The following is a 27292-nucleotide window of genomic DNA, read 5'->3' as shown; positions in this document are numbered from 1 at the left end:
TACACAGGCGTCTGCTTTGGTATTCTATTCATGTTATACATTAACATGAATAGACAAAGGTTTCTAGACATTAACATTTCTAGACAAAGGAACTGAGGGATTGTTGCTAGGTTTGCAGATGACACAAAGATAGGTGTAAGGACATATAGTGCTGAGAAAGTGGGGAGGCAGCTGAATGATTTGGACAGGCTTGGAAACTGGGCAGAGAAGTGGCAGATGAAATACAATGTAGGAAAGTGTGAGGTAATGCATTTTGATACAAAGAATAGAGGTAGAGACTATATTCTAAATGGGGAAAGGCTTCAGAAATCTCAAGCACAAAGGGACTTGGGAGCCCTAGTTCAAGATTCTCTTTAGGATAACATGCAGGTTCAGTTGGCAGTTAGGAAGGCAAATGCAATGTTCGCATCCATTCCAACAGTGCTAGAATGCAAGAGTAAGGATGTACTGTTGAGATTTATTAAGACATTGATCAAAGTGCATTTAGAATATTATCATAGAATCCCACCAGTGCAGAAAACGGCCATTCAGCCCATCAAGTCTGCACCAACCCTCTGAAGAGCATCCCACCCTAATCCACCCTATTGGTGTAAACCCTAATTTACCAAGGTTAATCCATCTGACTTGCATATCCCTGAACACTATGGGCAGTTTAGCATGGCCAATCCACCTAACCTGTACATCTTTGGACTGTAGGAGGAAACCGGAGCACCCAAAGGAAACCCATGTAGACACTGGAAGAATGTGCAAACTCCACATAGACGGTCACCCGAGGCTGGAATCAAACCTGGGCTCCTGGTGATGTGATGCAGTGGTGCTTCCCCTGAGCAGACATGAACAGTTTTGGGCACTGTATAAGAACATAGGAATTAGAAACAGGACTAAACAATTCAGCTCTTTGAGTCTTCTCCGCCATTTAACATGATCATGGCTGATCTTATCCTGATCTCAAATCCACTTTCCTGCCTGCAGCACATAGTCCTTTCACCCGCTTTTCATCAGAAACATATCTATTTCTTTATTGAACCTGTTGATTCATTCTACCTCCACTTCACTACGGGACACTGAATTCCACAGATTCCTCTGAGAGAGGTAGATTCTCCTCATCTCAGTGTTGAACAGATCTTCTCTCACTCTATGTCTATGATCTGTGGTTTGAGACTGTTCCACAAGGGGGAACATCTGTTCAACATCCATCTTATCAAACTCCTTTAGCATTTTATATACATCAATCAGATACCCCCTCATTCTTCTCAACTCTAGTGAGTACGAGCCCAAGCTATTCAACCACTCCTCGTAAGACAGCCCTTTCATCCCTTGAATCAACCTGGTGAACCTCCTAAGGATGGACATTCTGGCTTTTACAGGGGCTCCCGAGGAGGTTTACAAAAATGATCTTGTGGATGAGGGGCTTGTTATACGATGAATGGTTGAGGACTCTGGGTATATACTCAAGGGGGAATGAAGGAGAATTCGATTGAAACTTACAGATTATTGAGAGGCCTGGATAGACGGACAGAGAGAAGATGTTTCCACTAGTAAGAAAGACTAAGACCTGAGGGGACAGCCTCAGAGTGAAGGGACAACCTTTTAGAACTGAGACGAGGATAATTTCTTTCATTCAGAACGTGGTTAATCTATGGAACTCATTGCCACAGAGGGCTATGTAGGCCAAGTCATTGACTCTAAATAAGGCAGAGATTAAAAAGGTTCTGGATTGGTAAGGGAATCATAGGTTAGGGGGGAAGGCAGGAGAGTGGGATTGAGAAACATATCAGCCATAATTGAAAGGTGGAGCAGTGCCGATGGGCTGAATGGCCTAATTCTGCTCCTCTATCTTACGTCTTATGGTTCACTTATTATCACGGAAAACACCACTCAGGTCAAATGTATATTGGGGAAACAATTATTCATTGAGAACTCAAATTTATCTACAATATTCGCCACTGTTAAGAATATCAGTCATCAATTAAACAGCAGTGCTCTCAGATTCTAATGCTTTAAGGGCTCCAAAGATTGTTAAACTGCATAACTTTTATTCTCTCTGTCCATAATCTTCTTTTAAAACTTTCAAAAAATTGTTGAGGGGAAATGGCCTTCACAGGCAAAGGCAACACTTATTATCCATCCTTGAATGCCCTAGAGAGAGCAGTTAAGAATCAATCACACTGTGGTGGGTATGGAGTTACCTGTAGGCCAGACCAGGTAAGGACTGCAGATTTCCTTCCCTGAAGGACATGTGAGATTTCTCAACCATACTTGCCATGGTCACCATTACTGAGAGTATTTATTTATACGTTTGACATCATGATTTTATTATTTTTCAAAGGGGTTGGGGAATTTGCTGTTTCATTTTCTAGCCAATTATATTCTAATTTAAGTGTGATAGCTGTGTATCAAAAATTTTAAAATATTTGTTGCAAATGATCATGTTGACTTCCTCTCTTCATCTGGTCATAACAATATCAAATACTTTTAATGTTAGCATTTTATAAAATTGACAGGCATAATTTGAACTTGCTGCCAAAATGAGCCACAGCCGTATCCTCACATCAAAACAATGCAAGGTTTTGAAGAATTGGATAATTATACAATAATGGCTTTTAATTATAGTCAGCTCATTAAGCTTATGCACAGAATCATTTATGCTCATTTAAAATGTGTGCAGATAGAAAATTGCTGAAGGATATTGATGCCAAAAAATAACCCAGCTCACAATTATACAGACTACACTTTGCTGAATTTTGTTCAAAATGAATTTTATATTGTATATAAGTTTGTAATGAAGAGTCATCACAGTTATAGTCTTGTCAGAAATGCACACTTATAATAGTATAACTTGACAGTTTTGAAGTGAAATGAATTTGTTCCTTGTGACTAGATATCTTTCAGACATGTAATTGTGTGTAGATTCATTGCAGTTTTGTATTTTCTTGGTGCAGTTCCATTAAAGGTTCCTATCCAGAAAGGCAATGGTGACTGGCTCACAATGTATACTCTTCAGGAAGGTATGCACAAGTTGGGAACAATCCAGAGCACATTTGGTATTCTGGCCCCATTGTAGTTCCTACTTCTTAATGGGACATAGTGTAATGCAGGTGCAATTAGAGTTCTTCTTATAGTTAATCTATCTTCACAAATAATTGAATGATAAAGTACTGACATCTCAAAGTCAGGCTCTTTGGTTTTCTTCAAAATGTACTGCACTGATACAAAAGCACTGTGCATGCTTAGCAGTTCTCTTATGTTTTTCAGAAAGCAGGATGTAACCTTAGAAAAAGAATCAGCACTCGAATCTTGAGACAAGACTGCCAATTGGACCAGAACCATTATTTGTTTAGATTTGCTAAACTATGAAGGAAATTTGATTATTTTCAACTCTATACTGAAAAATTTAATGCAATGATTTTTTTTTTATGAAATGTGCTGCAAAACATTTATGTTCTCATAATTAGAAACTGGAGTGCCATTGCCTAAAATTTCATAGTCTAGGAACCTCTGCAATTAATCACTCAACCAACTACATGCTATTATCCAAGACTATTCACTGCCCTAATAATTTAGCCACAAAATATTCTAACGTGAATTTCACTCTAAATATGGTTTCAAATCTTGTATCTTTTCAGACAGACGTTAACAGAGAAAGGAAACTGAAGTTCCCAGTTTCTAAGGAAAGTAATTGAAACAGAGATGGAACCAGGATCTCTGGGGAGACCGAAGCTTGTTGACACCATACTTAAGAACATAAAACAATCAGAGCTCACGTGATGATCCCAGTTTGTGGTACAGGGAGGCTGAAGAAGATGAATCTAGATCTGGCAGTTATGAAGTGGCAAGTATTGTGTTGCTGAAGTTGTCTCCAGTATATGAAAATAAAATTCGCTATCTAGACAATCATGAACAGAGTTGAGGAGATTTAGCAGACGTGTGCTTTATTTTGGTTAAAACTCTATCCATGTTTCGATTGGTTGTGAGCTGCTGTTGACGAAGGATCAGACAAAACTTTACAAGGAACTGAAATTCTTTATGAGTAAGACATGTTTGAAGGACTTGTGGCTGAGATTAATGATACATGTGTTGAATGGGCTTCCTAGACAATTTGTAAGATCTGTCTTAGTTGTACCTACCATTTAATGTGGGATTTAAGGTTTATAATTGACTATAATTTGCTTGTAAATTCAGGCTTGTCGTTAATTCTGGGTTTTATAGAATAGGTAGTTATCCAAGTTAATATGTATGGTTTGTTTTATTGGACTCTCATACAGTAAAATATATTTTGTGTCAAACCATGGTATCTTGTGACTTCATTCTTGAAGTAAATAACTAGGATTTCAGATGCTTTTACGTTACTGATCTCAACTGAGATCATAACATTATAAATAAATTTTAGGCAAGGTTTTGAATGTGAGCAACAACTTGGCAATAAAATCAAACCAGACTGTAGTTTTTAACATTGTATATTCAGAAAACACTATCCACCAATTTGCATCATGCCTCATATTTTAAACATTTTATTGTGTCTTGTGCAAGAAATTTCAAAGTTTTTGCAAATCTTAAGTGGAGAACTATGATAGATTAAAATGCTCCCTAGGTTCTCCATATATTGCCAATTTTATCAGGCCTGTCAATGGAGGAAAATTTCAAGAAACTGGGTCAAACAGTTGACATGGTATTTGGATACAACTACAATTTTACTGATTTAAACACACTGACTAGAACAAGATAACATAAATAAGAACTGGAAAGATTTTCAAAATGCTTTAGTTTGTTTATCCTAATTTGAAGCCTTGGATTATTTTACAATTTCATGCAGGTGTGTTTATAAATGATATATATATATATATATATAGATATTGATAAGTTTATCGAATTTTAAAAGTGGTTTCCTTCAATCTTTTGTTAGCAATAGATCATTGAGGGTTCTGCATAAGTTGCAGAAAGAGTATCCATAGAAACTCTATCTTAAATATGGAATGTATCTGATGCATGGGGTGTAGATCTGAAAGAGCTTTGATCACACTTACTGCTGTGCACATCATATAGCCCTGTCCAAAGTCAAAGCGACATTGTTCATTCATAGAGTAGTTAATGCCTGGAAGTTGTGGCAACAATGGCCAGTTATGTTCAAATGGATCATCACGTAGACAGTCATATGAACTGCAAAGAAAAAATATTTTCAAACAATTTATTTTCAAAGTCATTCTCAGCCAAAAGATGTGAAATATCCATTTTATGATTTATACCCTGAGCAATAATGATAACATGGCCAGGATTCTCCACATCCTGCCCTTCCTCACTGTTAGCCTAGGTTATCACATGTACAATGCCAGCTCCCAGGAGGATCTTACTTGCCCGTATAAGTCAGTGATTGTAATTAATTCAGTGGCGCTACAGAGTGGCCAAGGCTTACAGGCCTTGAGAACCTGAACTGCATATTTCTTTTATGTCTTAGTAGGGATATGTGATTTAATGAGAAAGGTATTCCGACTGCCCTGGCCCTACCTTAGTGGTTCCTGTCACTCCTCTTCACTGAGCAGGCCAAAACAATAGCTCAACATCCCACAATCAATTTAATGTACACCAAACATGGCAAAGCACAGCAGGTCAGGCAGCATTCGAGGAGCAGGAGAATCGAGAATGCTGCCTGACCTGCTGTGCTTTTCCAGCTTCACACTTTTTGACTCTGATCTCCAACATCTGCAGTCCTCAATTCCTCCTAATAAACAAGGAAAGGCTTGCACTTTTCGTGATCGCATTAAGAAATGTAACAGACTGCAGTGTCTACGATGTCAATAGTAAAATATAATTTCTTCAAAAGGTGTACACTGACAATGGTTTTATATTAAAGTGGAGTCTTTTTGTCTTGATAGTTAAATTTGGGACTCAGTGGAAGAACCCAATGTTGGCTAAGGAGCTTGATCAACAGATATTAACCCAATGATCAGGCTGTCCAAAGGTTTACATTGTTCATCTGAATTTTAAATTCTCATTCTTGTTTTCAAATTGCACTATGGCCTCAGATTGCCAGAAATTTGTAACCATCACCTTCAATATCTCAGCACTGCACCAAGCCTGGCCTGTTATGTCTCCGAACATTGGTTTCACCACCATCAGTGGTCACACTTTCACCATTAGAGTAAAAAGTGAGGTCTGCAGATGCTGGAGATCAGAGCTGAAAATGTGTTGCTGGTTAAAGCACAGCAGGTTAGGCAGCATCCAAGGAACAGGAAATTTGACGTTTCGGGCCAGAGCCCTTCATCAGGAAGGGCCTGATGAAGGGTTCTGGCCCGAAACGTCGAATTTCCTGTTCCTTGGATGCTGCCTAACCTGCTGTGCTTTAACCAGCAACACACTTTCACCATTAGCTTCAAACATCCAGAATTCTGTCCCTGAACCTCTTGGCCTCTCTATCTTCTCCTCACTTAAGTCATTCCTTGAAACCGGTCTCTGACCAAAGTTCGGATCATGTGCCTTTTATGCTCTTGTATGGCTTTTGAGCTCCCCATAAACCATCACTGTTCTTCAGCCTATACTGCTCCACAAAAGGTTAAATAGGGAATTACAGGGTATGGTCCAACCAGTCAGGAAGGGACAGTAGCTAAATGCTTGTGAAAGCTTTTTTTATTTTTGTATTATTTTCCTTTCTCTCTATGATCTCTTTCTGGGAACACAATTAAAAAGACAAAACAGAAAATCAGGTGCTTGCACTTGTTTCTCTGTCAGAAGGTTACATTGTTATGAAGGTAATGATAAAGAACAGGAAAGCAATGCTAACTGTGAAGAAAATCTCTCTGAAATACTTTTGATCAGGAAAATGCATAACATTTGTTTCAAACAGAACATTATAAGTAATGCTGGGCTAGATTTACTGTATTTGACTGGAGGAAGGTCATACATCTGCTACTTTATCCATTTTGAGACCACAACAATCTCCCACTTACTGCAAATATCGGCTCAGCTCCTGTTGACTACAACGAGACCAATGGAAACGATGGAATGCAGCTTGAACCAATGGTGCCATGATACTTCCCATTTTGATCTCATCACCACAGTGATTGCCTTGGCCATCATGTTCCATGCCTAACCTAATAGTTTGAAAACACAGATGATTAAGTGATTGCTACAATAGAATAAGAAGTTAAGCTTGTACCATTGTTTTTAATTCTTCCAGTAGAAGAGCTCTTCACAGTGGCAAAAATGGCCAAAAAAGCCCAAAATCACATGCCCCTCCCCGAAACACACCAATTCCTAATTTTGCAGGCGTGGGAAAGCAGTCAGCGTGGGTTACACACCTGTACATTTCACGGAGATGGCAAGCATTAAAAGATCATCTATCGCCTTTTAAATTCCATTTTAGTAACCCAGTTGTAAGGAACTCAAAGTACACAGGACAGACCAATCAAGAACAAGGTATATCTTTTGGAGAGCTAGAGTACTGCTTTGGAGAGGTATGCTATCCAACCCCATGGACATGGTCCCAGGACACCTTCGGGGGTGGGGACAGGCATCCTTTGGAGAGGGCCCAGGTCCTCTTTTGTGTATTGGGAACACTGAAAAAAAGTATCCTTTGTTGGGAGAGGGTTGTGGGGGGAGGCAGTGGAGGCAGACCTGACAAGCTTGTTAAAACAGAAGTGACAATATTTTTACAAACCTATCAAGAGCTGTCAAACCTGTCAAGGCCCAAAGATCATGTTATGATCTGTAAGTAAGTGTCCAGATCTGTCAAAATCTGATTGAATGTGCTTATCCCAACTAAGTGCAGTTTATGATAATGAACTTTATTTTTTCTCCTGTATGCATGGGAATTTTTGGCTACCAGATGAGTTGGCACAGTAGGTGCACAGCATGGGTGCCTGGGCTGGAGTAGGCATGAAGCTGATGTAGGAATCTAAGGGCATGAGATATGGGAAGATGGGCATAGGAGAATTATGGGGCCATAGAGGATAAGTAGAGGACATTAAATGGCATGGATGGAGCATAGGAAGTGTTTGGGGTTCAAGACTGAGGAATGATTTATAGTGTATTCTTTTATTCTAATTACTGGATTGTGCTGACCTGAAGCTGGTTTTGCAACCAGCCTGCCATGGTAAATGGCAGCCTCTGCAGTTCTTCCTGGGCAACTCTGGCCCAGTTCTGAACGCAGTCTGCATCCCCGTAACCGCCCACCAGCCCAACTGAAAGGGAGGGGGGAGTGCACTGGATTACGCCTCTTCCCACCTGGGTGCTTCCTAGCAGAGCGCTTTAGGGAACATCTCCCGGACACCCGCACCAATCAACTACACTTTCCCCTGCCACCGCAGGAACTGTAAAAACCTGTGCCCACACCTCCTCCCTCACCTCTATCCAAGGCCCTAAAGGAGCCTTCCACATCCATCAAAGTTTTACCTGCACATCCACCAATATCATTTATTGTATCCGTTGCTCTCGATGTGGTCTCCTCTACATTGGGGAGACTGGGTGCCTCCTAGCAGAGCGCTTTAGGGAACATCTCCGGGACACCCGCACCAATCAACTACACTGCCCTGTGGCCCAACATTTCAACTCCCCCTCCCACTCTGCCGAGGACATGGAGGTCCTGGGCCTCCTTCACCACTAGATGCCTGGAGGCAGAATGCCTCATCTTCCGCCTCGGAACACTTCAACCCCAGGGCATCAATGTGGACTTCAACAGTTTCCTCATTTCCCCTTCCCCTACCTCACCCTAGTTCCAAACTTCCAGCTCAGCACTGTCCCTATGACTTGTCCGGACTTGTCCTATCTGCCTATTTCCTTTTCCACCTATCCACTCCTCTCCTCCCTGACCTATCACCTTCATCTCCTCCCCCACTCACCTACTGTACTCTATGCTATTTTCTCCCCATCCCCACCCTCCTCTAGCTTATCTCTCCACACTTCAGGCTCTCTGCCTTTATTCCTGATGAAGGGCTTTTGCCCGAAAAGTCGATTTCGCTGCACCTTGGATGCTGCCTGAACTGCTGTGCTCTTCCAGCACCACTGATCCAGAACCCCTTTTTAACGGTCAGGTTTGTGCAGCTGGAAATTCTTTAACCTTGGTGCTCCCAATCTAGGATTTAAAAATGGGGTTTATGTGTTTAATCATGAGGCAAAGCTAAGTATCCATCATTAAAACAGTCACTGCAAAATTAAAAATGATCGCCTGAATCTTCTGGTTTTTTTGACTAAGTGTGAGCTGCATTCAACTTTCTGGAGGGATTCTAACAATGAGACCTAATGGGATTTCTCACCCTACCACAGGAAACGCACATCATTAACTACCTACCCATCCCTTAAGGCATTTCTCATGCCTGACTCCATTCCCATCCTACTATTCCCAGAGCAACAGGTATCCGTCCTTTACATGTGCAAAGAGAAAGCCTAATGCTTGTCTGAAACCCCTCCTTGAAAGTGGGATACGTGCCTATGTTGGGTCTGACTAGCTCTTATCAAATGGCCACTGGAATCACCAAATGAAAGAAAATATTTAATATGAGGGCCTAGAAGATCTTTTCACAGCAATCCTGAATATCATTGCTGACCGTTCATCCATACACAATTTTCTCCTAATTAACCCCTTCCTCAAGATGCCTCCCCGATTCCCAAGATCTACTAGGGTGTGCTGCCAGGCAGACAGGTAGCTCACCTTTTCCCTCATGGATACAACAAGAGTCTCTCGATTCTCCTTTGTATCAGCCCAGCTTAATGATACCATTCTCACCTCTGAGGCAGGAATCCATGGATTAAAACCCTACCCTAGACACTTAAATATATAAACCAGAGTGATGCTTCAGTGTTGTACTGAGGGAATGCTGTTGGACACGCCAAATTACAGACCAGTTGTTAAAGCAAAATCCTGCCTGTCCTCACAGGGGAATGAGAACGATCCCATGGCATGATTCAAAGACAGGAGTTTTCCAGTGTCTGAGTCAGTATTTCTCTCTCAACTAAAATTACTAAACTGACAGGTCAATATCCGATTGCTGTTTGTAGGACTTTGCTATGTGCAAGTTGGAGGTTACATTTTCCCTAAACATCAGAAATATTCTGATGTACTCGGAGTTTGGCCTGAAGTAATAATTCTGCTTTCTCTCTTTATAGATGCAGCTTTCCTGTGCCTGTTCACTTAATTAGCTGTCAAGTGTTTTAGGACATCCTGAGTAGTACTATATAAAGGTTAGTCATTTCCTTCAAGCAACTGTAACGTGGGAGATGAGATGGAGTGCGAAATTTACTGATCCAAGCAACAGTTTGATCTATATGTGAGGTCCATGTTAGGTGATACTTTAACCTCAGCCAGAATCAGCAACAAGTGTAACAGTTGGTGTGTTGTAATTTGGCTGCAGATGGCAAAACTCTACTACCCGCATCCTGTTGACCCACAGGAAGCTGAACACCAGCTAGCCACAAAAAAGACACGACCCCCTCTCCCTCATAACCCTATACACAGATGAAAAAAAACACCATTTCGACTGGGACAACACATCTATCCTAGGACAGGCTAAGCAAAGGCATGCCAGAGAATTCCTAGAGGCCTGGCACTCCAACCACAACGCCATAAACAAGCACATAGATCTAGATGCCATCTATCAACCCCTCAGAAAACGAACAGGAAATGATATCACCACAAACCCCAGGAACCCCATCCAGGAGAACGATATAAATAGAAAGCAGGAGACAACAGCTTCGCTTCACTTGGAGGTCGCCACTGATGATGCTACCTAGCCAGGTAATGAAACGTCTGGATATCAAACATACAGCTCAGTGAGCAAACCTATACCCTGAGGCTGAACCAGTTGAATTTGGTACTGTCAGTACGCCAAGGGGTACTGCAAACACTGAAAAATACATAACTTCTATCACATCGTGTACTTGCATTTCAATACAGCTTACTGACTTACTTAAATGAAATTGTTGAAGAAAAAGAAACTTATACAAATACTAACGCTCTGGGCTTTCAAATATTTCTGCATGCAACCTAATGGAGTCTTGCCAGTGAGTTTCAACAAGTATTGGAACCAGACATCAAAGGCTGATGGGTTCTGGTTCATGGGCACTGGCACCAGTATTGGGGAAAGTGGGATCTGTACTGATGGGGCAAACTCCACCTGAACTTGTAACCCAGATACCTAGGGAAGTAGACAGGATTTTCAAAGAAATAATGGGACAAGTGATCAAAATTGAGAGATGTAATAAATGAAAGAGTGGAGTCAAGGTCAAAGAGACAGGTAGTAAGAGTAAACAGCCTTCTGTCATTGCATGCAGACATCAAAAACAATATTCATCATCATTACTACTGTCTCAGCACAACCTTTGGTTGCCTTTAAAACTGCAAACTTGATGACAAAGACTTCAAACCTGGAACCAAGTGTATGGTCTATTGGGGGGTAGATCTATCTGCCCTTCTTGTGTAGGAGATATGGACAATGTGACAACTGATGAAAGAATCTGTGGCTCAGTCCCAATTTTTGCACCTACTTACAAACCCTCTCTGATTCTCTAGACATTCCCATCCATCTTTAAGATTTATCAGAACTTTGTTCATTCAGTCAGTTATTCATCCTTTCTTTCTTTTTGTCTTTCGTTCTTTCTTTCTTCTTTCCCAACCCTCCCTTCATGACTCAAGATCAGTTCCTTTACATTTTTTTCCATGATAAAGTACCATTCAATGTCTGTCTGCATAAAAGTTGCTGCATGGTGCCTAATATTCTAATATTTAACAGTGTTCTTCTTGATGGTACCATATGCTTGTTTTTGAACCATTACATTTGACACTTACACATGACCAGTTTCATGAGCAACTACAAATGCGGATGAAAAGCCATCTTCATGGTTCAGGGTGCAACTTCGGACTGGATGGCACATACCTGTAACTGGGGCATAACCTGCAAAAGACAGAAAATAACCGAAGAAGAATGCATTTAAACAACATATCATCAATATTGAAAAACATCAATTGTGTTTTTTTCTTGCTTCAGCATTGAAAAATAAGACATTACTCCTAAACTTACACACAGAAATGTGTGCATTAACATAGTTATCACCACTAGATGCGCAATTTATATTGTCTAAAGACCAAAGATACTTGATTCTATTTTAATCTGTAAAATTATACATCTAATCTAAGAAGATTTTTGCCAAAGCAAAACTAAAAACTAACACAAGCAAAATCCATTATTTTAAATCCCATTGGTAAACCAGGTGTTCTGAACAGCTTAAAATTTATAAGATAACAATAATGTATATTTTGCTTATAAGTTGAGAAACACTAAATATTAAAATCTAACATCTTAATTCTAAAGTTAGAAAATTACTATGAATAAAAAATGCTAAAATTTCATGAATTAATTCAATGTTTATCATTTATATCCATTGTGTTGCATTTTCAAGAAACATAAATGGCCTTATGTATTATACCAATTACTGTTCTGCACTACTAGACAGTGATTTAGTATCTGGAATGGTTAAGCAATTAGCCAATAGTAATGTATAGCAATAAAGTGGACATCAAAGTGTCCAACATGATGGTTGACTTGCAAGCACATATTTAGAGATGGAAATCACCATCTTCGAATAATCTAGAATAAGATCATGAAATTTATGTTACAATCAGGTTAGGGACCAATAACGTTTTGCTTAAATTTGGTGAAGTTTGAGGTGTCATGTATGTCTGAACAGAATAAGGTTGTATGACCTCACAGTTTTGAACAAGCAAAATAAAACTGACTGTACAAGTTGGCATAATAAGATAATCTATGAATTAATACAATTTATACTCTAACATCCAGAATGAATGTCAGGCAGACAAACCATAGCTGAATATCTCAAGAGAACACATCAAATTGCAGATGTGGTCAAGAATTCTCAGCAACACTCCAAGACTTTATTGAAACTGTCACTGAATCTCATTCAAACTTTCACAAGAGTGCCAATACTTCATTTAAGATCTAGCGTTGGAACTCATTCAACAACAACTGCTCACTTCCCGATAGATTTATGTTTCTTCCAAGGCTTCATTCCCAAAATTCCTGAGACTCCTTGCCAGTGCTTAATTACTGCTACCATTTCAACTTTTTATGAGCTTTCATCAAGCTGGTGCTCACCTGATATTTCCTGCGCTCCCAGCACCCGCACATTGCAGTCCTCTTTTCCAGCTGAATTGACTTCAAGGATGTATCCCAATAGACTTCACAAGACGATGCTTCAGCATCTAACCACTGGTATAATTCCAGTGCTCTTAGCTGTCCTGAGTGACATTACTGCCTATTGGCTATCATTTGCTCCATCAACAGGCTATCATCAGCAGTTAGCTCCATGGAACCAACTTCTCGGACTTCCTTTCACTGACTGACAGACTGAGCCAACTGCTGATCACTGACCTTTGAACTGATTTGAGTGACCTATTGAAACACACTCAGAGATTTCTGCCCTTAGTACTGGGCAGGATCAAATGTGGCTACTGGTGGAACATCCTTTGTGTTAGAATTTATGCAGACTGCTGGCTATTGCCATATCTATACAGCCATCAAAAGACATTTCTGTCCCTTTGCATTTTTAATGCCTGCTTTACAAATCGGTTTGCCCTGAATACATCTGGCTGCAATTAGGAAGATAAGATCCATATGTGGCCTAACCAGTGGATGCCATCGAAAATAGCAAGTTTAAAGAAAACTTAGTGAAGTGTTGAGTCAAGAAACGCATGACAACATTATTACAATTGACCCTTGACCACTGCTAACCAATGCCCTCTTAATCATTGTCCTGCCCTCACCCTTCCCTCAATCTCCCTCCAAACACAATCTCAATTCCACTTTTCCTGATTGCCTCTACTCCTGACTGCCTTCCTCTCCTAGTTGCCCATTGCACCCTCCCAAATCAGCCTCTCCTCTTGTACAGTGCACCATCAATAGTCCAAACGCATAATAGTTTTTGTCGGCAAGTTGTTGTGGATACTCAGCATGTAACTGCAGCTCACCATTCTGAAATAAGTGAGATCCAGGGCCCAATGTTCAATGGATCCACCTGGGGAAGCATGTCCCCATACCATCCTGTACTTTTAAAACATCAGACTTGAAAATAGCATGCCATAGACTATGAAATATGTTCCCTCAATCATTTATCAATAAGTATGCTTAAGAACAGGATAAAACTATGCACCCAATCTGAATGGAATACAATACCTTGCATTCCTGATGGTCCAAAGTCCTGCCTTGTCAGAAAGATGGCATGATCATGATATTCTGCATGGCTTGTATCAGACTTCTGCTGGGAGTAAGCCCATCGGCACACATTCTCCAAACTTTGTGAGGGGTTCCCAATTTCAATTAAGGTAACGGACTAAGAAAGAAAACAATTCTCTTTAAATTTATGTGCAATTTCAACTGACTACAGTGCAAAGGTTAGAACATGCTTCAAGGTAGAGATTGATGAATATGTGGCAATATTTCGCACTACTTTCTGAACTAATAGCAATTTGGCTTCCATTTTTACTGAATATGTCTTGATTGAATTTAAAAACGCTTTGTATATTTATTATTTCCCATGGTAACATTCACACACAAAATTTTTCTTTAATTGTGTGCCTTCCTTTGTATGATTGCAAATCTGCTTGCCTCCCACTTTCCATCACTTGCTGTCTTCTGTCTGGCACTGATTAGTGTTCCAGTCTGCCTGTCTCTTTCTCACTTTCGGTATGGCTCTCATACATTTTGGCACTGAAATGACTCCGTGGAATAGTTGAATTAGATTACTGAAGTATTTCTCTGAATTTTGTTCCTGTTTCCATGGAGGCTTTAAACCACTTTTAAAAAATGGGGTTAATTTTTGTCTTCACTTGCTTGGGTGTCCATTTGGAAAGGCAGAATGCCTGCCCATGTAGAATTGATCCAGTTTTCAGTCCATTGAAATTAAGCTCCTGATTTGGAACCTCACATGCCAGATGTGATTTTCTTTTAAAACTATTCAATTATTTAACTGTAACATTCATACACATTGCATGCCTGAATCTCTCATATGCAATTCTCAGCAAAACTTCCACTTCTAGATTAGAGTTAGAAAATTTCGTTTGAATCTTTAACGTTTTAAGAACTGCTTTAAACTTGGAGTTGAAAGAAGCTCTGTGACTTTTTTGTAAAAAGCAGCCTCTGTAGCACAAGTGGTTTTGACACTGAGGCCACCCAGAGTGTTGTGGCGGGATAGGGGTGGAGTGTTTTGGTGGCAGGACGGAAGGAGCCCACGTAAACAGTTGGGCTGTGAGCACATTTGGATGTTTGTACCTGGCAGAGGAGGCTGGCAAAATGTCAAAAACCTGTAAGTTTGTAGAAAGGGCATTTCCTTGGCTTTTTTTATAGAGCCATGGCATTAGAATGCCCTGCTCAAAGCCAAACCTGGATTCTTGGAGCTTTGGTGTTTTAAGGGATCCCGATGAAAGACAAAACATAACCTTTCTACTATTAGTAAGTGAGAGACAGCAACTTGAACAATGGAATCTCAATGCAGGAAGGACACTTGCTCCTCCTCTACACATCCCATACTGCAGGCTGTAAGAGTCCACAGGGGGAATTTGTTTCTGGTAAGCTGGTTAAGAAGTATGCCTCAGAGGCATAGCTGCAGGTGAGCAGTAGCTTCGTACTCTAGCTTTAGAGTCTTATGACTGTACCACAGAGTTTCAATAACCTCACCAAGGAATGCTCTGACATCACTAGCTTTCTCCTCAGCATTCCTCAGACCAACACAGCTTGCAACTCAGCTTTGACAAAGGGTCAGTTAGACTCGAAACATCAGCTCTTTTCTCTCCTTACAGATGTTGCCAGACCTGCTGAGATTTTCCAGCATTCTCTCTCTTGGTTACACCTTGCAACTCCGTCCATTCGTCTTTCTCAAGGCACCTCCTCTCATGCCCATCTGATCCACTACCATTAGACACTCATCTTCTTCTCATTGCCATTTCATACCCATCCCTCAAAGTGAGTGACACCCCACAACTGTCAGTCTATTCATTCAAAGCATTTCATTTCTTACATCCTTGCCTCTCCTTTCTTGCCATGCAGAATCGCCACCTCACAAAACACCAGGGAAAGACAAAGAATCTGGAGAGTTGCTCTAATCAGAGTTAACCTGATCATTTTGGATGGAGGTGCATTGAAAATGAGCAGAGCTTTTGCGTCTATGAGATGAAGGCGCGGGAACATGTAGTTCTTATAGTTAGCTGTTGACAGTATTACACTTCATGGCCACTTGACAACACTCATTCATGCTGGCTTGAAACTAACAGCCATTGAAATATGATGATATTCAAAATGTTGTTTTCAAACCGTTTGTCTGTCCTAATTCATGTCATGGAGTCATCAAGTTGTACGGAAATAGATCTTTCAATCCAACTCATCCATACTGACCAAGTGTCCCAAACTAAAGTAGTCCCATTTGCCTGTGTTTGGCCCATATCCTTATCAACATTTCCTCTTCATCTATCTGACCAATACAGTTAAACATTGTAACTGTACCTGTATCCACACTTCCTCTGGCGGTTCATTCCACATACGAACCACATTCTGTGTGAAAAAAATTGCCCCTCAAGTCCCTTTTAAACCTTTCCCCTCTCACCCCCTTGTTTTGAACTCCACCACTCGAGGGAAAAGATGTTAGCTATTCACCTTTATCTATACCCCGCATGATTTTCTAAATCTCTATAAGGTCACCTCTCAACCTCCTATGCTCTCGTGAAAAAAGTTCCAACCTATCCAGCCTATTTTTATAAATCAAACTCTCTATTCCTGGCAACATCCTGGTAAATATTTTCTGAATCTTTGCCAATTTAATAATATCCTTCTTAAAGCAGAGGGACCAGAACTGTACAATGTACTCCAAAAGTAGCCTATCCCTGTCTACCTGCAATGCAACTTTCAAAGAACTATGTACCTGAATCCTTAGGTTTCTCTGTTCAAAAACATAACCCAGGACTGTATAAGGCCTGCTCTTGTTCATTTTACCAAAATGCAATACCTCACATTTGTCCAAATTAAACTCTATCTGCCATTTCTCAGTCCACTGGCCCAATTAATGAAGATCCCTTTATAATCTTAGATGACCTTCTTCACAATATACTATCAATTTTTGTGTCATCTGCAGACTTACTAGCCATGCATCCTAACTTTTCATTCAAATCATTTCTATAAATTACAAACAACAGTACACCCAGCACTGATTCCTGCAGAACACCACTGGTCTCAGGCCTCCAGTCTAAAAAACAATTCTCCACGACCACCCTCTGTCTCCTATATAAATCCAATTTTGTATCCAATTGGCTAGATCTCCCTGAATCCCAAGTAACCTAACCTTACTCATCAGTCCACCATGTGGAACCTTATCGAAGGCTTTACTAAAGTCTATATAAACAATTCCCTCATCAATCTCTTTGATTACATCCTGAAAAAACTCAATCAAGTTTGTGAGATGTGACTTTCCAATGTGCAAAGCTATGTTGACTGTTCCTAATCAGTCCTTGTCTCTCCAAATGCATGCAAATTTTAGATGCCAGAATCCCCTCCAACAAATTACCCACCACTGATGTCAGATTCACTGCAGATACTTCAGGAATTACTCAAGAGCTGGTGTTGGAGCAACATTTTACAGATGAGGCACTGTCACGTGACTCACCATGAATTTCCATCAACTTAAATCAATACACATTGTTGAAGCCTTGAAGATAAGTAGCTGTGTCACAAATGAGCCATAGCAGATAGTGGAGATAGGGGCTCTCCATTATTACCCCTATCGTATGCAATGCTCTGCTCAGCTGGCCAAAGGTCTTCAGCCAAAAAGAGGACAAATCTGCTGCAGCAGCAGAAAATACAGACAGTTCCATCCAAAGGCACTGCACACGACTGGAGAGAAACTGGAGAGATCTGAATCCAACACGAGTACTATTTCACCTTAGGTCTTCGCATTGATGTCCATCTCTTGGATAATCCATCTTGGATTATCAGCAGGTAACTTTGAAGATGCACTTGTGTGTAGCAAATATGCAAATCTAAAGATATCACTTGCAGATCCCTGGGAGGAGGTGGAGGTGAAGAAACTCAGAGCTGTGGTATTATTGATGGCCATTGGAAATTAATTCCCATTGCATTAATTTGGCATGAAGGCATCTTCCTAGAAGCTGCAGATATTAGCAACAATCTGACATGAGAATCTCCTGAGATGCCCTGTCCAGAACAATGATCATCTCACTTGAACCCCTGTGCTCCTGTCAGCCAGACTCCTGTGTGCATCTACTCTGTCCACTGGAGCAGTAACCAACCAAGGAAAAGGCTCCTGTTGCTGTCGATGTTGCTCCTCCAGTTCTAATCATTAGAGATCTAAGGCAGAGCCGCATGAGCTATTCCCAGGATGATCTGGCGGCAAAGAGCATAGGTGTCTACATCAAAGGCAGAACACTCCAAGGTAATAGAAATGACCTTCCAATCAGTGAAAGAACACTGTCAGAACAAATCTTGTGAACAAAAACCTCTCACCTAGGCAAATTGGCAAGTGACTATATTCTCAGCCTGTTACTTAGATCATTCTGGACAGGTCATGATGCCTGGGACATCTCTTGTTGTGACAGTTAAATCCAGAATCCATGATTAAACACACAGTGATCTGATTCTTAGCATAGGTTAATCGACTGGTTACACTTGGTTTTCTGACAACTGATTTTTTTTTTGGTGGCTTTAAATTCAGAAGACTGTAATATCCATCTACTCTGGCAAGGTTATGCATCCCCTCTCTATCTAGTTCAGACAGGGATGCTGATAAAGTATGTATATTTTATAACAGGTTACATATTTCTCATTAAATCCCAGCTCTTTATATATAATCTTAAACTGATGAGGTATTGATAATGTAGAAAAAAACTAAACCTAAAATCTCCATTATCAATGTACACTCTTAATAGAATCTCTACCCATATTCTGTGCTCAGTACCATACCATTCTTTACCATCAGTACTTGATTTCAGATAAGCAACAGCTTAGCCTTGATCTGGCGTTCTGCTTTTACTCATTGATCTTGGTTTCCAGCTTGAAGCTACAAATAACCCGTGGCTTGCATCAGCAGTCTCCCTCACCCCCATGTCAGGATCTGTCTCAGGCTTCAGATCCTGCTTTGGCTGACCTTCACAGCAAATAACTCACTCTGAGAAGCATGTGGGATTGTTAAGGTGGATCTTGGCTGGAGGTTGAATAGGAACATCACTGAGGGAGCAAGTGCCAAGTCTGAGAATTCCTGTGATGGGAGTGAGCAGTGCTGTCTGATTGTTTATTTCTCAGACATTTCTGCCAGGATACGTTTGTTTATGTGGTGATTATTTTTATTTAGCCAAAACGCCTTGGATTTTGGCTGTGTAAGCAACAGTCACACCTATTTGAATTTTGGGATTGAGCTGACAGTGGGAACATTGTTGCTATATTTAAGAAACATGTTAAGAAAGTGATTTGACAAGTTTGTGATGTCTGAGAGTTGTTCATGTTCAGATGTATAAAGTGAGCTGGATGAAGAACAATCATGTCAGCTGCATGTCAGACAGTTTATACTTTAATTAGTTTGTTGGTCTTTGCTTTGCGCTGGTGGAAAAGACATTTCTTTTGCTGCAATACGTTCAGAGGGGAAAATAAACATTTGGAAGACAGTTTTGTGCAATATTGTTAATAAAACAATAAAATTTGAGAAGAACCAACTGGGAACAGAAACACCACTTAACACCACTTCAAGAACAACAGGTACCTGATGAGCACAGTCCGTCGATTCCGACACAACAGACCCAAACAAGACGACACAATATTCCCAGAGACTCTAGCCACCCTGCCATACATTTAAGACAGCTCGGAGATGACGACCAGACTACTCCGGTCCCTGGGCATTGTGGTAGCTCACAAACTTATCACCACACTGAAACAGTTCCTGATGAATTTAAAGACCCCATACCAACAACTAGCAGAACGAATGTCAGCGAGTTTGTAGCTCAGGTTAAGGTTCTGGATGTAAGCTTTATTTTCAGACGTGTCATCACCATACTAGGCAACATCAGTGAGCCTCCAGGTGAAACTTCACCAGAGGCTCACTGATGATGTTACCTAGTAAGGTGACAAAATGTCTGAAAATAAACCTTCCTGCTCAGCAAACAAACTTACGTCCAGAATGAATGTCATACACAAAATACCCTGCAAGGACTGCAACAAACCTTACATTGGACAGATGGGCAGGGAATTAGCCACCAGGATACAGAAGCGCCAACAAGCCACCAAAAGACATGACCAACTATCACTGGTATCCATACACACAGATGAAGAGGGACACCAGTTCAACTGGGACAATACATCCATCCTGGGGCAGGCTAAACAAAGACACACATGGGAATTCTAGAGGCCTGGCATTCAAACCGGAACTCCACTAACAAACATATCGATTTGGGTCCCATTTACCAACCTCTCAGAAACAGAACCGGAAGTGATATCACCCACCACAACAACCAAGACAGATAAATTGCAAGCAGGACAGTACACCCGCGATTCATCAGAGGCTCACTAATGATGTTACCAAATGGTGACAAAATGTGAGAGAACAAATCTACCAGCTCAGTGAGCAAATTTACAACCTGAGCTACGAATCTTCTCCAAAATCGCAAACACCACTTAACCAATGACAAGGAAGAACATGCGAAAAAGTGAAGAAGAAAATAAGATGTGTTTTACAGGCATAAATAGTTTTTATTACTCAATCTGATCGATATTATAATCCAGCCTGAATTAAGTATGACATCCAAAAATCTGTGTGCAGCAATTCTGCTGGTTAAATTGGAATGGTCTCAAATGTTGACTCCAGCAGAGTCCAGACCCAGGGTTAGTGGGAAGTGGGACACAGCCACTATTGCAGATCTCACGCCTGACTATTTCATCACCTCCCACCAAGCTGTCATCGGATGTCTAGCAGACCTCTGTCATTTCACCTTCAAGCTTTGGGTGATGGAGGCAAGTCAGGTTTTACTTGGGGCAAGTATATCAAGGGCTATAGAAGCAAGGCATGTAAGGTGGATAGCTAAAGCTGATCCAAATCAGCCATGTTTGTCTTTAAATGATGAAACAGTTTCAAATGATTGAATGAATTATTCTAACAAGTTCAATTTTTTTTCTTTTAACTTCGGTTGGATTTCCCAATGGAGCCAAATATATCCAACTTCATTCAACATCACAACCTGTAGTCCTGTACTGGACTCTGACTGAGCAGGAGAGGGAACTCTCAATGCAAGGTAACGGTACTCGAGAAATATCCGCTGTATAGCACTGGGATTGTAAGGGGAGGCTTCCACTCCTCTTACAAGGACCACCAGAAAATACCAGAAACACTGAGAATCCCAGGCATCTTGTTCTTGCACAGGATTTCCAGTGGCATCCTGCCAGTGTTTTGTTGGAGTCTGGCAGAGCTCTGTAGGAAACTTGGGAGAGACATCTTCTGGAGCCACTGACAAATAACTTTTACACTACAGCCAACACTGTGGGCTGAAGACTTTTATAAATTTATCTCTCCAAGTATTTATTGCTTAATTACTGCCAAGCCATCTACATTCTTCATAAAGCCAAACCAACTGTGTTTTATCCACGTGTAAGACCATAAATAACAAAGAAAAACACTTAAAAGTCAACGTTCAAATGTGCACTTCTGCTACACATCATTGTCCAAAGCAGGGCTTTATTAAAGGAGTAATTCTGAATTTACTTTGGAGATACAATATAACAGAAAGGCTATTGAAGTGACTGACTAAGACTTCTGTAATTATGGTGTATAGAAGCTACAATTTGGCATTGGCAAAATAGCAACAGGGCCAGGGCTAGGTGAACCACCCGAAACCTCCACCATCACAGTGTAAAATGAAAAACAAGTCAGGATGGTCTCGGAGATGACAGGCTGCACTTTATCCCCTGTTCAAATATTCCAGTAGAGATGTGTAATATCGAGCCCAAAAGGTCACATCCCACCATGCGCTGACCTTCGTCCTTGCAGAATGGATGTTGCTCAATGGCGAGTATCAGGAAAATCTGGAGGGACAAGAGGGTTAGAGTGGGTGAGAGGGGGAAGCAGCACAGGGAGTGGGTGAAGGGGAGAAGCAGGTAAGGGAGTGGGTGAGGAGGAAGCAGTGAAGGGAGTGAGTGAAATGGGGGGAGTAGTAAAGAGAGACGGTAAAGAGGGGGAAGCAGTAAAGGAAGTTGATGAAGGGGGGAAGTAGTGAAGGCAGTGGGTGAAGCATGGAAGCAGTAAAGGGTGTGGTAAAGGGGGGGAAGCGATGAAGGTATTAGAGGGAGACTGTGAAGCAATGAAGGGATGGGGGAAGGGAATGGGGGAAGGGGGAAGCAATGAAGGGAATGGGGGAAGAGGGGGAAGCAATGAAGGGAATGTGGGGAAGAGGGGGAAGCAATGAAGGGAATGGGTAAAGAGGGGGAAGCAATGAAGGGAATGGGTAAAGAGGGCGAAGCAATGAAAAGAATGGGTGAAGAGGGAGTAGTGATGAAGGAAATTGGTGAAGAAGGGGAAGCAATGAAGGGAATGGGTGAAGAGGGAGTAGCAATGAAGGGAGTTGGTGAAGAGGGAAATCCTTTTTGCCCAAGTTGGCAATCTAATCAATAGTATGATTTGTCGATGGCAGAATGTCAGTGAGTTACCCCATTGACACGTTCCCACTTCCAAATTGCATGAAGTTGGAGACTTATATGTGGCATCTGCCATGATTAACAATCCTGGCCACCATATTTCCTGCCAAATGTGCAAAAGACTGAATCCCCAAGTTGCTCAGTATTGCACCACATAGTTGTATCCCTGCTTCTATGTAGGTGTAAAAATTTGAAAAGCTTTGGAAGTTAAATAAGAGATGTCTTTAGTTTATTTATTTTCAATGTTTGTTATCGTCACTTAATTCAGTGGGTGGCATTCTTGATTCTGATTCTTTTGTTTTATTTTACTTTTGATTATTCACTCATGGGACATAGGAGTTGCTGACTGTCCAGCATTTATTGCCCATTCCCAGTTGTCCTTGAGAAGGTGGTGGTGAGCTCCCTTCTTGAACTGCTACAGACCCTGTGTTGTAGGTTGACCATAATACCTTTAGAGAGTGAATTCTTGGATTTTTGACACAATGACAGAAAAGGAACGATGATATATTCCCAAATTAGGATGGTGAGTGGTTTGGAGGAGAACTTGCAAATTATGGTGTCCCCATGTATCTGCTGCCTTGTCCTTCTATATGGAAATGGTTGTGCATCTGAAAGGTGCTGTCTGAGGATCTTTGGTGAATTTCTGCATTGCATCTTGTAGATAGTTCACATTGCTGCTACTAAGGTGAAGGGAGTGAATGCTTGTGATGTGACGCCAATCAAGCAGCTGCTTTGTCCTGGATGAGCTGCAACCATCCAGGGAGTATTCCATCATACTGCTGACTTTGTGCCATATAGATGTGCCAATGGCACTGTTTTGTGAAAAGGGGATTCATCAAATGACTTTTTTTAAAAAATTACCTGGTCATTACCACAATGTTAATTGTGAAAACCTGTTCTGCGTAAATCGTCTGCCATACATTTCTCATGTTACCATAGTGACTTCACTACAAACGTACTTAATTGACTGTAAAGCACATTGGGATATCCTGTGCCCTAAAACACACTACATGCATATAACTTTTTTTAAATCATTAGCAGTTTACCATGTTGTATTTTATGCATTTTGTTTACATTCTTCAAATTTTCAATAGAAATCTTTCAGTCTGTGAAATAAACAGACACTTTGTACACTTACCAACAGTTGGAATACTTTGAAATCATTTCTAACTTCTTTTGTTACCATCAGTACACTCAAGTGCAAAGGCAGACGAGCAGTTTCAATTGACAGCTCATAGAGAACAAGTGATGAAAAATTCAGCAAGTTCTGGTAACTCTTTTTCAACAGTATCAGAACCTTTGTCAACATCAGCCTAAAAGAAGTGTGTGTGTGTGTGTGTGTGTGTGTGTGTGTGTGTGTGTGTGTGTGTGTGAGAGAGAGAGAGAGAGAGAGAGAGAGAGAGAGAGAGAGAGAGAGAGAGAGAGAATGGAAATAATATATTTCTCTTTCACTCTCTTCTTTCTAATGTGGATGTTTAAGATGGGTTCCCAACTTAAAAAAGCAAGAACTGAGGTTGCAAACCTTTGTCGTGCTTCTCTGGGGAAATGTTTGTTCTCAATTCATAACCAGATTGATGTAGGGGCCTCAAACTGCACAACACTTAATTTATTTCTCAAAACTTGGTTTATTCCTGAAATGTCGCTCATTTTGTGGTGAAATGTAGTGAAGAACAATAGGCCCCCTAATTTATACAACAGTAAAATGGAGCAGACAATAGAAAATCTGAAAAGAAAGCAAAACGCCTGGAGAAACTCAGCAGTCCTGGCAGCAGCTGTGGAAAGAGAAACAGAGTTAATGTATTGAGTCCATTATGACTCTTATCCACTTCTGCATTCAGTTCTGGGGAAGTAACAGGTGTAATACTGTAAAGGAAGGTGGGGAGGAACAAGTGGAGTAGAAAACAAGGTCAGGGGATGGTTAGAGAGCAAGTAAGATTAGGGATCACAGTTGGCACAGAAGACAAACAGTGTGTTGATTGTTATTGAGATAGGTCCAGAGGAAGCATTAATAGCAGAACATAAAATAATAATAGCTAATTAACAAAATCCAATACTGGACAGGGAGGGGCAAGGAAAACAGTGGGAACAAAATGGATGACCGTGTTCATGGTCTGAGATTATTAAATTTAATGTTGAGCCCAGAATGCTGCAAAGTGCCAAAACGGAAAATAAAGTGCCGCCAAGTTTCTCCAGATTTTCCAGCCAAATTGATACAAACCTGAAATCTGCCTGGCTTACCTCAGTTGTAAAACAATTTGGTAAAATATGCCTATGTTTGGTCAGCATTCAGCCAGCACTGTTTGTAATTCATAGGATCGTATTCAAAATGACTGAAAAGATGATGGGATATGATGGAAAAGTCCCTGCTGTAAGATTTGGTAAACTTCTCTTACAGAAATAAAATGAATGGAACCTGCACTTGTAACAGGTACACGATTCAAGACAACAGATTTTGAAGTTGCAGATATAGATATTATTGGCTTAACAAGAGAAACATTGGGCTAAATTTCATTGAGATGGTACTGCCACAGAGGGAAAGCGAGAAGCAACCATGCAACCACCTGGGTGCATACTGTTGATGGGCACACTCCTGGCAGGGCTGCATTCCATGTAAGGAGGGTGATTTGAGGGCAGTCAAGAGTCAGCCATATTGTTTTGGATTCTGAATCACACATAAACCAGACAGAATAATGATTCAGATGGATTGTTTTCTGATAGTCTAGTAGTTGTGTGAATGCTAATACTAGCTTTCATTTCATGTTTATTTAATATTTTCAGTTATTGTGATAGAAGTTGAACTCATTCCTTTTATTTCCAATTTAACTTATTTTTCTATCCAACTTGTTCAGAGATCCTTTTACACACTTCTGGTGAGGGGGACTTGAACTCAGGTCTCTCAGTCCACATTACCACTGCAACACAAGAGCCCCAGAATATTCATCCAAGATTGCTAAAATGTTTGACTAGAAACACAATTATGAAGCAATCATTACTTTTTAATCAACTTTTTAAGCTTGCTTTGCAATTTACCACATACCTCACAAAGACAAAGCTGCTGGTGCAAAGTCAAAGTTGTGCAAGGAGTCAGCTTAATTACACGTATGATCTAACTTCACAAAGCTTTACCCAAGCAGCCAATAATGCTCAGCAGAGATTTTGTCAAATTCTACTTTCCAAAATTTGGCAAGTGCCACGCAGCGTCCTTAGGTACATGTACAACATGAGAATACAGGATTTTACAAGAACAGATGCCTTTGCTTAAGTATGTTTGATTAAATTGGGCCAGTCTTAATACGTAGATATTAAAAGGTCTTATTTAAAAGAGGCACAAAACTGATCTTGGAATACCAATTCCAATTTTATTACTTGCAGTAGAGTTAAAAAGCACACTGTGATGGTATCATTACATTTTGTAATCCTTTAGAAATTTCAACTAAAAAGAAATAGATGTTAGAAAAATAAAATTAACATTTGATCAGTATGTGCCAAAAATAAATGGCATATCGCACCTGAGTTTAATAGCCTGTGAAAACTCAAATTCTGGCAAGGGTTGGAAATGTCAGATCTTTATCAAATCCTAATTAGCCTGGAACAGACTGAAACTTCTTCTTCCTCAAAATTGCCCAATTATACTGGAAGGCATGGCATCAGGAGATTGGTTTCTAGAATTTCCTTAAACTTGGCCATAATACTATCCAGCTAACTGGAGATCAAGTATGTGTATAGTTCTGTTCAATAATCTGAAGGGGTTGGTGGTTCAGAAAATTCTGGCCTCAATGTGCGTAAACAACTCTTTGACTTGTTGAAATGTTAACAGTTGTGCATACTTTGTTAGGGTCTCTGCACATATCCAGACAACAAATACATTTTCCATTACCTTTTCATAACCCAACATGATAATTCGTACCAACACAACGTTGACATGGGCTCCCAGAGACTCATCATGGTAAATCTCATTAACCTGCAGAAAAAAATAAATAAATTTTGACAGGATGTATTAAATAGTAGTAACATCCTTCTAAGAAAACATAACAAAACTAACTTGGCTCCAACATTATAAATTACCAACAAACAGATATTTTTGCACAATTATTCCTTTTGGACCCATAAACAGGATACAATTTAAAGCAGAGGGCTATGGAGTCAGCTTGGAATTCTCAAGGGAAATTATAAAATACAAATTATGTGGTTCAATGGCAATAATACACCCATTGTGATCAACAGGCAGTATCTGCAAATTCATTAAATGGAACTTTGGTAAATAATGTGCTTACAAGCAAAAAAATTAATCCAAAAGAAATCTCATTGTAATGAGGATTTATCTAAGTATCCTGAGATCCACCAGTACTGACAACGATCACAGCCAAACAGTACTATTATTACTTAGTGTTGTTTTCCATAAAGTCAGAAACAAATGAAGCTCAAAACGCATTATTGTTGCGAACCATAAGTAGCCTTACGATCCTAGCATTAAAGAACTGACAAAATATGTAAAAGTAACTGTCGCCTCCCTGATAAGCCTAAGATTCATAGTGCAATCGTGACAACAGTGAGGAGGTGCTTGTAACAATGCAAAAAGCCATGTGTAGTTCAAAATGTTCTAGCATCTCTTAATTCTA

General features: G+C 40.4%; 1 protein-coding gene across 1 annotated transcript in view; it reads right to left on the bottom strand.

Annotated features, from left to right (window-relative positions):
• Nucleotides 1-27292, bottom strand: part of LOC132823399 (A disintegrin and metalloproteinase with thrombospondin motifs 2-like) — a 235926-nt gene that overhangs the window by 44845 nt on the left and 163789 nt on the right. The window contains exons 5-9 of the mRNA XM_060837195.1: nt 26551-26634; nt 14175-14331; nt 11774-11879; nt 6942-7085; nt 5025-5157 (exon numbers count right to left, since the gene is read on the bottom strand). Coding sequence (XP_060693178.1) covers nt 5025-5157; nt 6942-7085; nt 11774-11879; nt 14175-14331; nt 26551-26634 — 624 coding nt within the window. The remainder of the gene's footprint in view (nt 1-5024; nt 5158-6941; nt 7086-11773; nt 11880-14174; nt 14332-26550; nt 26635-27292) is intronic.

Source organism: Hemiscyllium ocellatum, chromosome 16 (assembly GCF_020745735.1).
Source record: "Hemiscyllium ocellatum isolate sHemOce1 chromosome 16, sHemOce1.pat.X.cur, whole genome shotgun sequence".
NCBI classification, from domain to species: Eukaryota; Metazoa; Chordata; class Chondrichthyes; order Orectolobiformes; family Hemiscylliidae; genus Hemiscyllium; species Hemiscyllium ocellatum.
The sequence above is the reverse complement of the archived record's forward strand: the minus strand, read 5'-3'. Positions and strand labels throughout refer to the sequence as shown.